The 15,973-nt window shown below is 39.5% G+C and overlaps 1 protein-coding gene across 1 annotated transcript in view; it reads right to left on the bottom strand.

Moving 5' to 3' along the window:
* Positions 1-46: 46 nt before the first annotated feature.
* Positions 47-15,973, bottom strand: part of NSUN4 (NOP2/Sun RNA methyltransferase 4) — a 28,022-nt gene continuing 12,095 nt past the window's right edge. The window contains exons 5-6 of the mRNA XM_006178410.3: positions 8,206-8,330; positions 47-7,608 (exon numbers count right to left, since the gene is read on the bottom strand). Coding sequence (XP_006178472.1) covers positions 7,332-7,608; positions 8,206-8,330 — 402 coding nt within the window. The 3' untranslated portion in view covers positions 47-7,331. The remainder of the gene's footprint in view (positions 7,609-8,205; positions 8,331-15,973) is intronic.

The raw sequence follows: 15,973 nt of genomic DNA, 5'->3' as shown, positions 1-15,973 counted from the left end.
TAATAGAATAAAATAATAGACTAAAAATGAGCCATAGCAATAGCAATTTTATTAGGGAAACGTTTTTATTTTGCTCCTGAGAGCTACATATTTTTCACTTGTCTCCAGTGACATCTCAGTATGTCTATTAAGTCAGCTTGTATGCTAAAAGCTCTTGTATCCAAGATGGTGTGGAAGATAACATCTCATGGGTGGCAAGCCAGTTTTTGAAAATGACATAGAGAAAAGCACATGTGCCTTCTTGAAAAGCCCTGGCAGAGCATCATTACATATTTACCTCATATCTCACAGAGACTATACTCTTGGTAGGTTGCGTATAAATCAAATTCTAACATAAATCTATGTTATTGAAAGAACTCATCTGGGGAATCACTCTGCAAAGTGAAGATGACTTTTGTAAAGCAAATCAGTATCCCTCTAAGGGACATTCAAAATTTTGACTAGAAGTGGACAGAGTTTCTTTGTGTCTGAAACAAATCTGCCTGCCCAGGTCTCTAAGGGGACCCCGGTCCTTCCCTCTATGGCTGCTTGCTACTGAATCTTGATAAAATCAAAGAGGCCTCTTGCCCTTGACTCTCTAGGGCTGGAAGCTTTGCAATTCCTGGCTCTACCAAGACAAATCCCTTTGAAACCAGAAGGTGTGGGGCTGTTGTCCTCAGCGGCTGACAGTCTGGATATTCACCTACCAAGCTCTCTGGTTTCTGTTCAAGGTGGCAACAACCTGCTTACAACTTCCTTCACAAACTGGGGCATCTGAGACAGAGCCCACAGTTCTAGCAGATGCCTATCTGGTTCTGAGAGTTGGGTGAACATACGGATAGGGTTAAAACTCAGTACCAGTGACTCTGGCAGGCTGTCAAAATGAGCAGAGGTACGAAGGAATGTCCTACCTAATCTCTCCGCCTTCCTCAAACACTTCAGGCCTGTTTTATTCTGTACCTTTGAAACACACTTTCCCTTGGCCTCTAATGCCCGATGTTCCTCTATAATCTTTCTTCAACTACCTCAACCCTGCAACAGACACTGCCCGGCAAACTTCTAGTCATCATTCAAGACCCAATTCAGAGGCCTCAGGTTCCAGATGGCAGATGAAGCACATGCATTTACCTTCTCCATTAAAATAACAGAAAACACATTTTTAAAAGAAAAACAGGAGTTACTGGTAAACAAGCAAACAAAAAGTAAAATTCTTAGAAGACAGAATGCAGGTACTATCAAACTGAAGGAAAAGGAGAAGCTAAGACATAAAGAGAGCCAGGGTCTTCCTAAAGAAAAATCTAGGGAAGGTCCAAGAAGGAATGGGACATGAGGACAGTCTTGGGAATATATAGAGTACTGATTGAAATTGCTGCAATCTGGCAGCTGTTCCCTGACCACTTCATCAAATAAAGTAACAGTCCAGGTTCAAGTATGAAGAAGCACTCTTTAAATGAAGTGCCCCAGTCTGGAAAGGGCAACCACTGAGGGCATGAGGGCATGAGTGGAACAGGACAAAGAGAACTGAGAGACTCTGGTCCCCTAGAACAGACAAGGAGAGGGAAACAGAAAGGGACAGTGCTGTTGTAGGAGTCCCAGCCTACCTGCCCACTTCTTGGTCACACTCCCTCTCCAGACATCAGTCCTTTGAGTCAGGGGAAAAGCCTCCTGAGAGGCAGCCCAACCCAATTTAGGAGGAAAGGCACAGCACCAGCCACCTTTCCTGGTTAATAGTCTGTTCATTCATCCATTCATTCCCTCAGGGGCAGAGGGTTGAGTTCATCATACTCCTCACTTCACAGGATATTATCATCATTGATTCATCCAAGCCCCTCTCATTTTATCTATTTATTCTTTTTATCTTAGCTCCCCAATCTTATCCTCCCTCCACCCAGAAACAACTCTTATAATTTGTTTAATGCCAGTCTTTGTTTGCATATGATCTTTTAAAATATGTTTTGCATGCATACATTTTACAGTTTTATTGACATATTAATTAGTGTGCAGTAGGCTATATGTATTTAAAGTATACATTTTCATGAGTTTTTTACATATGTATACACCTGTAAAACCATCACCATCAAGATATCCATCATCCCCAAAAGTTTCCTCATGGTCCTGTGTAATCCAGCCCTCCCTAGGCAATCACTGATCTACTGTCTGTCACTATAGATTGGTTTGCATCTGATATTTTCTATTCTATTCTCTTCCATTAAAAATAAGGAGCTTGTCCATACCTGATGTATCAGTCAAAATAGACCAAGTTACACTTCAGTAACAACACAAACTCTCAGTGGCTTAACACAGCAGTTATTTTTCACTTTCATCACACGTCTAATGCAGGTCCACGGGGGCTCTGCCCGACAAGGTCACTTGGGCACTCAGGCTGATAGTTTCCATCTCAACAAATATTTCCATCATCACTGTGGTGGGTATGACATGGCAGATCTGATGTTCACTCTCAAAGCTTCCATCCAGAAATGTGGAAGAAAGACACCACTTGCACTAGTATTTCATAAAGCTCACATGGCCATGCCCAACTGCAGAAGGAGTAGGGAAGGCAACTCTTTCAAGGAAGAGCCCAGGAGAAGTAACTAGCTATCTCTGATAAGTCCTAATGCCTACAATGCTGACAAAATTGACTCCATCATCAATAATGAACCATGGTTGTGAACCAGAAACACTAAAGGTTTCTTCTGTTGATCTGCGGTCTGGGTCACTATCACTTCCTTCTACTGACCCTGGGGACAGGGAAAACACATCTGTGCTTCATGCCTCAGAACAGTCCCATTTAGAGACGGCATCTCTCCTCCCCAAGTCTTCCCCTCTCCTGGCTTAATGTTCCTGGTCTCCCCCCAGTTCTTCTTCCCAGGATGGAGCTTTCAGTTTTTCCTCTCCATCCTGGTCACCCTCTTGGGAACACCTGAGTCGGCCAGTATGCCTCCTTGTGTGTCACCTCAAACTTTGGTCTGAGCAGCAGGAAGTTCAGCAGCTCCCTTTCCTCAGAGAGGGGAGGGCTGAGGGCTGAGGAGGCTTAAGGACCCAACTGACTTTCAGAAGCATTTTCTATTGAGCCAGTTATTTAACCTCCTCATTCAGCAAATACTATTGATAATCATATTCCCCATGGGAGGCCCATGGAAATCTGATCATGTCATTTTCCGGCTTAAAACTCCAGCAATAGCTTCCAATTACTTGGGATAAAGTAGCCACTCCTTCAGAGCCTGATGGCCCTAGTGCAGTTGGCCTCTGCCTGTCCTCTAACCTCGTGTTTCACAAGCATCCCCTTCTCTCCATGTTGCAGCATACTAGATGTCTTTCAGGTCCCAGACATACTCTTTCCTGCCTCAGGCGCTTCAGTCACATGACTTGTTCTCTCTGCTGGAGGACACCCCTCACACACACAACATCCTCCTCTGCCTTATTAATCTAAGTCCTCCTCATCTTCAGGATAGGTTAGGTCCCCCAGGTATATGCACTCTACACTTTTCTCAGTACTTTGCTCACTTGTAATTTAGTTGTTAATTCATTTGTAATTACCTATCTATCTTTATTTTTTTTAATGTTTTTTTTCTCTTTTTGCTTTATAGGGGGGAGGTAATTCGGTTTATTTATTTCTATTTGGAGGAGGTACTGGGGATTGAACCCAGGACCTCACGCATGCTAATTTACCTGTCTATCTTGCCCACTAGATTGTACATCCCTTGAGAACAAAGACCTTGTCTGTTGTTCACCTCTCTTTCTAGGATCTAGGATCAGGTCCAGCACATGAGATACTCAATCTGTACCAACCACCTAATTATATACCATCCATATTAGCACTGGGAGTTTAGAGATGCAAAGATAATACTAGCTTCCTGCTCCCCAAGTTCTCAGTTTGGGGATGGGGTGAGAAGAGAAAGCACATAAGGGAAGTGTTATATTCATAATATATACAGAGAGCTTGGGAAGCAGAAAAAAAAGGAACTCAGTCTGCTTTAGAGGAATCAGAAGTTTCCTAGAGGGGTTAGAAATTTGGGCTATCAAAAACAGAGAAAAAGGGCATTTAGACAGAGAAGACAATGTATCATGACACAGAGGAATCAGGGGGCAGGTTATGCTGGGGATACACAGCGAATCTGTGAGAGAGGGGAGAGCTGGCAGATAGCAGAGATGCAAAAGAATCAACAACCAGGGGCCATGGCAGAGATTGGACTTGATCCTGCAGGCAACACAGAGAGAACAAAGGATACCAAGCAGGTAAAAGATACTGTCAGGTTTGGGTTTTTCACATGTGTCAATTACTTGTTGCTATGAAACAAGCCACCCCTCAAAACTTAGTGGCTTAATACAACCATTTTATCTGCTCATGATTCTGGGCATCAGCTGATCTTGACTGGGGTCATCATGCAGCTTGGGTCATTAGACCACTTAACTGAGGTTAGAAGGTCTAATTTGGTGTTCATCGCATGTCTCCAGCATGCTAGCCTGGGTTTCTTCACATGGCAGTAGAAAAGTTCCAAGGTGAGGGTGAAAGCTGCAAGGCCATTTGAAGTCTAAGCTTAGAACTTGCACAACATTCGTTCCACCAAATTTAACTGGTCAAAGCAAATCTGAAGGTCAGCCCAAATCAAAGGGTGAGGAAACAGACTGTGTTTCATAATGAGGGAAGTGGTAAAGCCACACTGCATTGGGACAGGACTTAAAGTTTAAAACTTCTAATACCAAGTGTTAGCAAGGATGTGAAGCAAAGTGCTCTATCTTTGGGTCAAATCACCATGATCTGTGTCAGGAATTTTGGAGCTCTTGAGAGAGCTCAAATCAGAAGCTCCCAGCAGAGCTTTTATGTTACTCTCTGGCCATGCAGTCAAGCCATGCAGATACATATAACCAGTTAGGCCAGTCGTAAACTATCAGTAAAGAAAGTCAGGGGGAGCTTCAGATTTAAGTAGCACATTAGAAATACCTATGCCCTTACCTTGGCCAAGAGTGAAAAACCCACATTCAGATAAAGACAGAGCTTTTGTAATCCAGCTGTAAATCAACGCTACCTTCCACAATATGAAATTCCAGAATAGGCAAAACTATAGTGATAGAAAGCAAATCAGTGATTACCTGGGACTAGGGATTGGGGAAAGGGATAAAGTGCAAGGGAGCACAAGGAAACTTTAGGAGATGGAATTATTTTCCATATTTTGATGGTGATGGTGGTTACACTATTATATACAATTATCAAAATTCACTAAATGGTACATTTTAAATTGATAAATTATATTGTATGTAAAAAACAAAAAGGATTTTTTTAAGGGCATCATGCTAATCTTTTGGGACTAAATGTTTCATTTAGTATTTTATTACTAAGATTCATTCACATTGTTATGTGTTACTGTACTTCATTTGTTTTGAAACCTGTATAATATTCCATTACATGAACACTCCAGCTTATTTGTCCACTCTCTTGCTCATGGCCATCTGGGTTTGCTTTTGTGGCCAGTGCTACTATGAACATTCTTGTACATGTCTCCTGGTATACAAGAATGAGTTTCTCTAGGATTTATCTCTAGTACTGAAAAACCTGGGCTGTAGGGCAGGTTAATGTTCAATTACAGGAGATAAACTGTTTTCCAAAGTAGCTCTGCTTTTCTTACCTAGGTCTGTCCCCAAATAGACTTGGAGCCCAGGGGCAGGAGACCCTCTCCTCTTGAATTATCACTGCTTAATGTTTAATTAGCACCAGGCTGGATACCCACGAGGCCAAGGGCAGAAGCCCAGGCACCTGAGGACTCCCAGCCTCAGCAACACTGAGTGCAGAGGAAACAGCAGGCAAAGACCATATACCACACATGAAGGTTAATTAGGTCCTACTCCCTGGAGGTCCCTCTTCCTAGCTTCACTTGATTTTGAGTCTACAAGATCTTCCAGGGCCCTCAGTTACAATGCAAATTCCAAGAAAGGAGAAGGCTTAACCGAATCTAAAATCCTTCTCAGCTGATACCTCTAATACGCAAAGAAGGATTAGCAGGAAAGGCATAAAGAACAAAGAGAGTGACAGAAAGAGGAAGAGGAGGGCTAAGGAAATTGGGAAGAACCCTTTTCTGCACAAGAATCAATTTTTCACAAAAACAATTTTTTAATAAAAAAAGCAGTATCTGCAAGTGACCATAAGCAATTTTTAATATCCCTGCCATTAAAGGATTGTCTCCCTTGTGCTAAAGTTACAAAAACAACACAACTAGCAGTCAGGCATTAAGTGATATCATGATGCCCCAAACACACACTGTGTAAGGTAACACCCTGTGATGATGGGAAAAAAGCTCTCAGGCATTTGGAGGTAGGCCAGAGAACTGGCACCAGAACTCAGCCATGGGACAAGAACAACAACAACAACAACAACAACAAAAAACAGGGGAAAAAAAATGAATGTACCAAAATACAACATTAAGAGATTCCTAGGCGCTCAGAAAGTAAAAGGAGGAGGGCTGCTATTCTGAAGGATGAAGAGGCTTCACTTCTCCCTCAGTCTGAAATGACACATCTCCAGCAGCTCCCTGGCTACCTGTCATACAGCAGCTTAAGGAATACTTGCTAGAGGAGTGAACAATGGAGACACACACAAAGAGTATCACAGCCCTATGGCAGAAGCAGCCTCCCCAGCCACATTTGGGCAGCAGTGCTGCTGACAGCAGGAGGGATGGCTGGAATCATTCAGCTCAGGAGAGCTTTCTAAGTAAGTAAGCAGATTATTATATGCATTGGCTTAACATTTTTAGTTACTTGTTCCTTAAATTAGATCATAGGCCATATGGAGAAACTTGGTAGGCTTGTTTAGGCCTTTCAGCTGCTCAAGACTAATCACACAGAACTCACCTCAAGTGTGAGAGGCTCTGTGACCAGGCTGAGGTCCTGGGCTTTGGGTACCTGGAAGCTAGTGCTCAGCAGCATCAGCTGGTACAAATGAAACTAACAATACTGGGACTGACATGAGGCCCCCAACTACAGCCCCAGCTCCATGGAGCTTCAACAATTTTATTGGCTAAATGCTTCTTTTCAAATTTACAGCTTAAAGAGTGTGCCTGTCCACTGGTTCTTCCATCTAAGCCCCTAATGGGGCAGGAACCTTTAGCACAGGCTCAGAGACTGGGAGTGGGGGATGGAAATCGGGTGTAACAAGTGAGTTAGAAACCTGCTGGTGTTCCACAATTGCATAGCAGGACAGTAAAACTCCTACTTCCTACTGCTGAAAACTGTCTATAGAAAGACTTGTATGAGATGGAGATAGGCCAGAGAGCATCTCTGCCACTGGTCTCAGTTTCTGGTGCCTCCGTAAGAGTACACCCTTTGTCTTCCTACACCAGGATTTCAGGAACAGGGTGATGCTATGTCATTCTACACATTTTGCAAAAGTACATAGGCCCAAAATTGGCCATGAGGTTTGGGATTACCAGCTCCCCAACCTGGCAGGATGGGAAGAAAGAAAATGTGTCCATGAAAAGCTTTCGAAAGTGAGTCAGGCCTTCCACTTGAACCTCCATGCTGTACTGACTGGCCAGGAGCTCGATGGCGCCTTGCACCACGTACTCGTTCTGTAAGTGTGAAAGTGAGCAGGTGGAATAGACAACGTGGCCGCCTGGTTTGGTGGCAAGGAGTCCAGCCCTGAAACCATAAAGAGAGGGAAGCAGTGACTAGTGAGCTTCCCAGAAGCAGAAGGGCAACAGAAGGAGCTCGAAGGATAGGGGAATCTACTGTGGGATGGGTAGCTGTGTTAGCCTCTGAAGTCCCTTCCACAATGACACCATCTGAAAAGTCATTCTCAAAACAAAGAGCAACCCAATCTTACTTCATGAGGTCTCCTCCAGAAACCTCTTGAAATGATCCCCTGAGCTCTGACTTTGCTTATGGACCAAACCCCCATGCTGGCTATGGATTGGGTCCTTACCCCAGCTCTATAGATCCTTAACCCCAGTAACTATTTTTCAAAGTTGTGCTACTCACTGACACAGGGACTAGCAGGGAGGTAAAAGTGTATCTGTGCAGCCCACCCTGCTATGTATGTCTTACCACATAGGTTTTTATGTTCCAGAGAAGGACCATCCCATGATGTTCATCTCCTCCAGGCAGATCCCCAGCCAGAAGACCCTTCTATGGGTGATGGGCTTAGCAAAAAGCTTCCAGTCCCCCAGCCCCTCAGGTGACCAGACTCCTGGAGCACTCTGGCCCAAAGTCCTGAGTTTTTGTAAATCTGTTACTTACGCAAGAAGCTGCACCTGCAACATAGGCAACATCTGCCGCTCCTTCTTCCTCGAACGCTGAAAGATGTTGTTCTCCTCCTCATGAAGGGAGTGGCGGTCTGTGGTACAGGGCACATCCACCAGCACCTGCCCAGGAGTGTTAAAGGGTAAAGTACTAGAGCTCCTTACTGGCTCCTCTTCCTGAGGCCAGGGCTGTTTTAGGCCCCTGACCTGGAAGGTTTTGTAAAGTGCTCCCTCTGCCCATCCTTCCATTGCAGGGTACCTGACAAAGCCTCTCACCTTAACCTGGAAGACAACTGTGAAATAATGAGTGGGAAAATAGTATATCTAGGTATACTTGTGGCTGGTCAAAAAACCAAAACCAACACACAAATGGCTATAATTAAGTAATTGATATCAACCTAGAAAGAAGTCTTCACTGCTTCAGGGCTCTGTCCTTGACTCTGCCCCTAGCTATTTGAATGAAAACATCCAATTTACAGGGGATATAATGCCCAAAAGTTAGTTAATGTACTGAGTAACAGGATCAGGATTAAAAATTGTCTTATGTTGAAACAATATCATATCCAAAATAGAAATGTTTTAAAGTGAGAAATGTAAAATCATTCATTTACTTACTAAGAGCCTACTCTATGATAGGCACTAAAGATCAAAAAAAAAAATTATGTTTCAAAAAAGTAAAACCATCTATCGAAAAGATCTGTGAATTTTCAGTTAAGCAGAAACTCTGAGTAAATTAGTAATGACCCAGTGTTCAATATTCTGATGTATTCCTAGTCTGCATGAATTGATACAATGCATACAGAATAAAAGAAATAATGATTACCTGGTATTCCGGTCAGGTCATATCTCAAGAAATGTGCTGGGACTGGCTTTCATGGGAAAAAAAGATATTAACTAAATAGGAATGCCCAGAGAAACGCCACTGGGATGTTTAGAAACAACATTATAGAAAAAATTAATACCTTCTGTTTCCAGCAATGTAGTAGATACCCTGAAAACCCTTGTGATACAAAATACCTAAAAGAGCTGGATGAAATATATTTTAAAAATACTATTAAAGGCATTGCTCATAGAGTTAGAGAAATCCTCAGAAACCAAAGAAAAAGCAAGAGCACAAATCCAGGGAGGCAAGCCAGAGCTGAAGCTGATGGTTTCTATCTTTCACCAATCCAATCCCTAGCAACGCAAAGCCTTAGAGGACAGAAAACAGGGCACTTGAGACACAGAATTGGAATGGAAATCCATAGCCAAATCAAATCCCCAAAGGGCTACATGGGTGATCTAAGAGTGAACTAGAAAAAAGAAATATCAGCCACAATAGAAGACAAACAAAAGAATTTGTCTGTTTGGGATTTAACTCTGGGCCAAAAAAAGAAGAAAAGTCTCCCTGAGAATTTGTAAACACTCAAGTAGGAGGTTCAAGCTCATGATGCCTACATAATCCAGAAAATCCCATGTAGAGTATTTAATGGTCCTGGGTTGACTGATCCCCAAACACCTGGCAAAAGCAAATGCCAGTTTCTTTCTGGAGGAATGAAAATCAACCATTAAACTAGGGCTCTTACAATTACCTAGGCAATGATCATAAGCTGACAATAAACAATATCAAGTTTTACACCTCTAGTAAAGGCAGAATGGCTTATAAACCAATCCCGCTGCTGGAATGACTAGAAATGCTTGACAAAATATTTAAAATATCTATCTGAAATTACTAGAGATCTACTAAGGAACCAAGAATTTGAGGGGCTAAGATCCTAGAGAGGAAAAAGTACAGGTAGGTAAACCAGAAGTATTCAGCTCTACTGTGACAGATAAGAGGCTGAGAAGTTAAACAGAACTTTCAGCAGTCTTATAGAGCTGTAGGGATAAAAACTGGAGTTCAGAGTCCACACCAAGGAGTAGAGGGTCCTAGTAAACAAACACCTCGTGCTTTGAGCCACACCCCTAAAATTTAATACCCTAGGTATAGAAGTAAATTGGAAATAGAGCAGCCGTCACAAACTCCAGCTTTGAATCAGCCTAATTTCTGACTGAATTAAGACGATCTGTTCTGGTGTTACCCGTGGGAAATCAAATCCTTTCTAGAGGAGGATATCCAGAGCCTCAGGTTATCCCAACAATTTTCCACACAAAACATCTGGCATTCAAACAAAAATTACCAACACCAGAAGACAAAACCAAATGACCAAAAACAAAAGAAAAAACAGATAGTAGAAGATAATATTGAAATTATCATAGTAAATAATGATTAATATGTTCAGGAAATTAGATGAAAAGACATAAAATTTTATAATTTCTGATTTCTATAGACTAGAATTTTTTTTTAAAAATCAGATGGCAGTTCTAAAACTGGAAAATACAATAGCTGAAATTAAGAACTCAATAGGTGCAGTAGGAATGTAAATTAGAGCAGCCACTATGGAAAACAGTATAGAGGTCCTCAAAAAATTAAAAACAGAACTATCATATCATCCAGCAATTCTACTTCTACGTATTTATCTGAAGAAAACAAAAACTCTATCTTGAAAACGTATCTGCACCCCCATGATCACTGCAGCATTATTTACAATAGCCAAGACATGAAAACAACCTAAGTGTCCATCAACAGATGAATGGATAAACAAAATGTGGCATATATGTACAATTGAGTATTACTGAGCCGTAAGAAAGAAGGAAATTCTGCCAGTTGAGACAATATGGATGGATCTTGAGGACATTATGCTAAGTGAAATAAGTCAAAGAAAAACAAATACTGTACGATCTCACTTATATGTTAAAGAAAAGAACTAGTAGATACAGAGAACAGTGTAGTGGTTACCTGAGGCAGCATATGTAGGGTGGGTGGAATGGGTGAAGGTGGTTAAATGGTACAAACTTCCAGTTTTAAGAGAAATAAGTTCTGGAGATGCAATGTATAGCATGATGACTACAGTTAACAATACTGTACTGTATATTTGAAAACTGCAAAGAGAATAGATCTTAAAAGTTCTCATGATAAGGAAACAATTCGTTAACTACATGTGGTAATAGATGTTACTTAACTAAACTTATTGTGATAATCATCTCACAATATATACATATATTGAATCATTACGTTGTATACCTAAAACTAATACAATATTACATATCAATTAAATTCCACTTTTTAAAAAGACCTCAAAAGATGTATTTAACAGCGTATTAGACAAAGCTAAGAAAGGACTGGTGAATCAGGTCAAAATAAGATATCCAGATTGAATCATGATGGAAAAAAATGAGAGAAATACAAAAAAAGAATATAAAATATATATGGGACATGGTTTAAAAAAGCCTAATATACATGTAATTAAAGTCTCAAAATTATGAGAATAAATGAGGCAGAAAAAATACATGAAGAGATAATGACTGAGAATTTTCTAAAACTGATGAGAAAATCAAGCCACAGATTCAGGAAGCACTATAAACCCCAGGCAGGAGATAAACACACTACCTTTAAAAGGGTTTTAATAAGACTTATAGCTGACTTCTCAACAGAAACAATGAATAGCAAAAGAAAATAAATAAGATCTTCAAAATGCTGAAAGAAAACAATCACCAATATAGAATTCTATGTCCAGTGAAATTATCTTTCAAATTTGTTTTTTAGAGTCATTGTAATCCCTGGCCAAACCCTGAAGATTTTGTTGTGCAAATTGACAAAATTTATGAAAATCCAAAGGACCAAGAAGAGTCAAGAGAAATTTGAAGATAAAGTTAGAGGATTTAAAAAAAAAAAGAAAATTCAGTTTCAATATTGAATAAATAAAGCCTACAAATATTCAGAGACAGAAAAAAAAAGTTAGAGGATTTAGCATACCTGATATAAAAGACTTATTATAAAGCTACAGCAATTAAGACAGTATAGTTTCTTGAAAAGAAAGACAAACTGGCCAACAGATCAGAATGAAGACCAGAAATAGACCCACACATATATGGATACTTGATTTATGACAAAGTTGACATGGCAGTGCTGTGAAAAATGAATAATCTTTTCAATAATTTATACTGGGTCAATTAAATGTCATTTTTGGTATCCCTACTTTGTTCACTATACATAAAAATCAGTTCCAAATGGATTATAATTTCCTATTTAAATTAAGAACGTTTGCTTTACTATTAAGAGGGTGAAAAGAAAAGTTAGAGTAGAAAAAGATATTTACAATACATATATATTCATTAAAGAACTTATACCCAGAACACATAAGAGAACACTTACACATTAAAAAGAGACAGACAATGTAATAGAAAAAAATAGGCAAAAGATACGAATTCTCACTTCAAAGAGAAGAGCCAATTAATGTGGGAAAAGGTGTCCAAACTTCCTTAGTCATCACTGAAATGAAAATTAACATCACAATGCAAATACCATTATACACCCACCAAAATGGCTAAAATGTGGGAAAAAGTAGTATATGTTGATAAGCTTGTGGAATGCCTGGAATTCCCGTACACTGTAGGTAGGAATTTAGACTGGTACAACCACTTGGAAAACTTTCACATTATTGACTAAAACTGAACATAAACATACGCTATAACCCAGAAATTCAACAGAAATGTGTAGATAACTGCACCAAAAAACATTCACAAGAATGTTCACAGCAGTGTTGTTTGTAGTTGGGAAACAACCCAATTGTCTAGTACTAACAGAATGTACAATCAATTGTTATGGATGCACCATGGAATATAATATAGCAACAACAATGAACAAACCACTGCCACAGCAACATGGGTGAATCTCACAAACATAATGTTCACAGAAAAAAGTAAGACAAGAGTATATACTTTATGATTACATATATATAAAGTACATCCTTCATTTTGGGAGTCAAAATAGTGATTACTTCTAGGAGGATAGAAAGGGGCATTAAAGAGTTTCTGGAATGCTTGTAATAACGTATTTTCTGAAAGGGTAGTAATAAGTGTATTTCGCTGTAAGAGCACTTTTTAAGCAGTACCTTAATGATCACTTCTGTGTTATACTCCAATAGAAAAATTATTAGAAAATTATGAAAGGTGATAAAAAATAACCACAAAACAGAAAAGGAAACAAGTCTTCTTGAGCAAGAGTTAGCAGAAACAACCAGTAGAATTAAATCCCCCAGTTTTGATATTGAAACTATCTAATGTAGAATTAAAATATAAACCTTCCTAAATAACAACAAAAAAAGAGATTAGTGAAAGAAACAGTAAATAAAATAAATACAATAAATAATTTGACAGAGCTGAGACCAAATGTATCAGTGGCATCAACTGTTTTAAAAGAATAAAATTTACAGATTGGTTCACAAAGCAAAACCCAACTCTATGCAGTATATAAGAGACATGCCTGGAAGGAAGTGATTCAACAAGGCTAAATATAAAGGGATGGGCAAAGGTATAACTGCAACACATATAAAAAGGAAGCTGTGAGTTGGGAGGGGAGTAGGTGTCTTGCCATGAAAACACAGCGTTCTGATGTCCTGTCCTCACTCCAGCTGATGGCCAGGTACACTAGCGGGAAGGATGGAGTTACCAAGAGGGTGTGAAACCCTGAGATAGTAGTCTTCTTTGCATGTGAAGTACTTAATGCTTGCCTAACCCATATTATATGGTATACAACTACTTGTTCAGCCAATAAACAAAGACATCTTCAGGACATGAAAGCTACTGTTTTCAAACATTTGAAACGCTTTCCTGTGAAACGGGAGGCAGCTCATTCTATTGTTCCAGAAGGCATTGCTAGATCATTGGAAATAATAAAAATAGTAAGGATTGTGATGACGACAACATTAAATGCATTCTATATGTCAGGAACTGTATTAAATGTATTCTTATTTAATCTTCACCTATGGGATGGGCACTACTATTATCCTCATTTTACAGATGAAGAAGCTGAAGCTTAAACTGAAAGGTTAACTTGCCCAAACTTCTTTGGCTGATAAGTGATGGAGCCAGGACTCCAATCTAAGTAGTCTGACTCAACCATATATCAAACAATCTACAGACTTTAATTCAATAGAGGAAGAACTTTCTAACAGCAGAGGGGTTCAACCACTAAACCTCAGTGAGCTCCCGTCAATGAAAAGTGTACAAGCACAGGCTGAATAATGATGATGGCTACTACCTGCCCTGCATATGCTCACTGAATCATCATGATCTTACAAAGCAGTATTTCCTATTTTAAAAATGAAAATGCTGAAGTTCAGCGAGATAAGCAGCTTTCCCAAAGTCAGTAAGTGGCAGCCCTGTGATGCAGAAACAAGTTAGGCTGACAGCAGAGGTCATGCTCTCTCCACTCTGTTCTGCTGCCTCCATGCTGAAAAAGCTCAATAGGGGATTCCTACACAGGTAGGAAGCAGGTCACTTAAGCCTATCCAAGACTCCACAAGCCTTGGTCTCTCTTTCAATTTCTAAGAGTGGCTGAGGCACAATGTTAGGAATTGGACAGATTAATGTGTCAGATGACAACACAGAGACAAAACTATATTTTTTTATATTTTTAGAAGTATGTTAGTTTTTTTTTTTTTAATGGATGTACTGGGGATTGAATCCAGGACCTCATGCATGCTAAGCACACACTTACCACTGAACTATACCCTCCCCTAGAAGTATGTTTTAAATAAATGTTTTTAGAATGTGCCAACTAAAAGAAAATACAAATAACTTAAAAATATGAAATGACTTTCAACATTGTTCTAACAAGAAAATATAAATTAGATGCTATCAGTTTGACAAAAACCAAAAAGTCTGACAACACCAATGATGGCAGGATATGAGGAAACAGTACTGTTTTCATTACCAGTAGAAGTGAAACTGACTTAACCCCACAAAGAGTGATTTAGTAACCTCTGTCAAAATCTTAAGTGCATATAGACTGTCATCCAAAAAAAATAAAATAAAATAAATAAAATAAAAAATAATAAAATAAAAACTGTTATCTAGCAGTTATATTTCAAAAACAAAAAAGATTGAACTTCAGGGCATATTATTAAATGAAAATATACAAAGTTCAGAAATAGTAAGTATAATATACTACCATTCCTAGTTTTTAAATATACATTTATTTATATTTGTATCTACACCGAGAATATATTTTAAGAGGATATAGAAGAAAATATAAATAACAGTCATGTGGCGGGAAAGGATACAGCTCAGCGGTAGAATGCGTGCTTAGCATGCACAAGTCTTGGGTTCAATCTTCAGTCCTTCAGTAAAATAAGTAAATAAACCTAGTTTACCCCCCTCCAAAAAAATAAATACACTTTAAAAGTTTAATTAAAGACAATGGAAAAAATAGAAAATAAAAATTATTTTTTAAAATATAGCCATCTGTAGGAAGATGAAGTAGATGGCTGTGAGACAGGAGTAAGAGGGAAGCATACTTCTCACTGGATGCCCTTTTGTGCCTGTTGAATTTTGCACCAGGTACTGTATTATTACTTAAAACTAAATAAAATGAGCTTATTCATACTTATTTTAATGAGTATTTCTGAGCAACCAAGTGAGTTGAGAAATAAAATAAGCCTAATGACTTTTTTCCCACCCAGTCAGGTTCAAACTCTTTTTGCTGCCAACTGTCTCTAGTGAGGATAGTAGCCAGTCACCGAAGCTGAACTGACAATTCTGCAGATGGCTGTTTTCCAAATCACCCATGGAGAGCTGGCCAGGTCCAGAAACAGTCCTACATCCTCAAATATATAGGGCTAGATCCTACCCCGTCAAGGCTTAGAGCCAGGATGGGGACTCCAGATTTGGCTAGCTGGATGTCC

The sequence above is a fragment of the Camelus ferus genome, chromosome 13, assembly GCF_009834535.1.
Source record: "Camelus ferus isolate YT-003-E chromosome 13, BCGSAC_Cfer_1.0, whole genome shotgun sequence".
In the NCBI taxonomy this organism is placed as follows: domain Eukaryota; kingdom Metazoa; phylum Chordata; class Mammalia; order Artiodactyla; family Camelidae; genus Camelus; species Camelus ferus.
The sequence above is the reverse complement of the archived record's forward strand: the minus strand, read 5'-3'. Positions and strand labels throughout refer to the sequence as shown.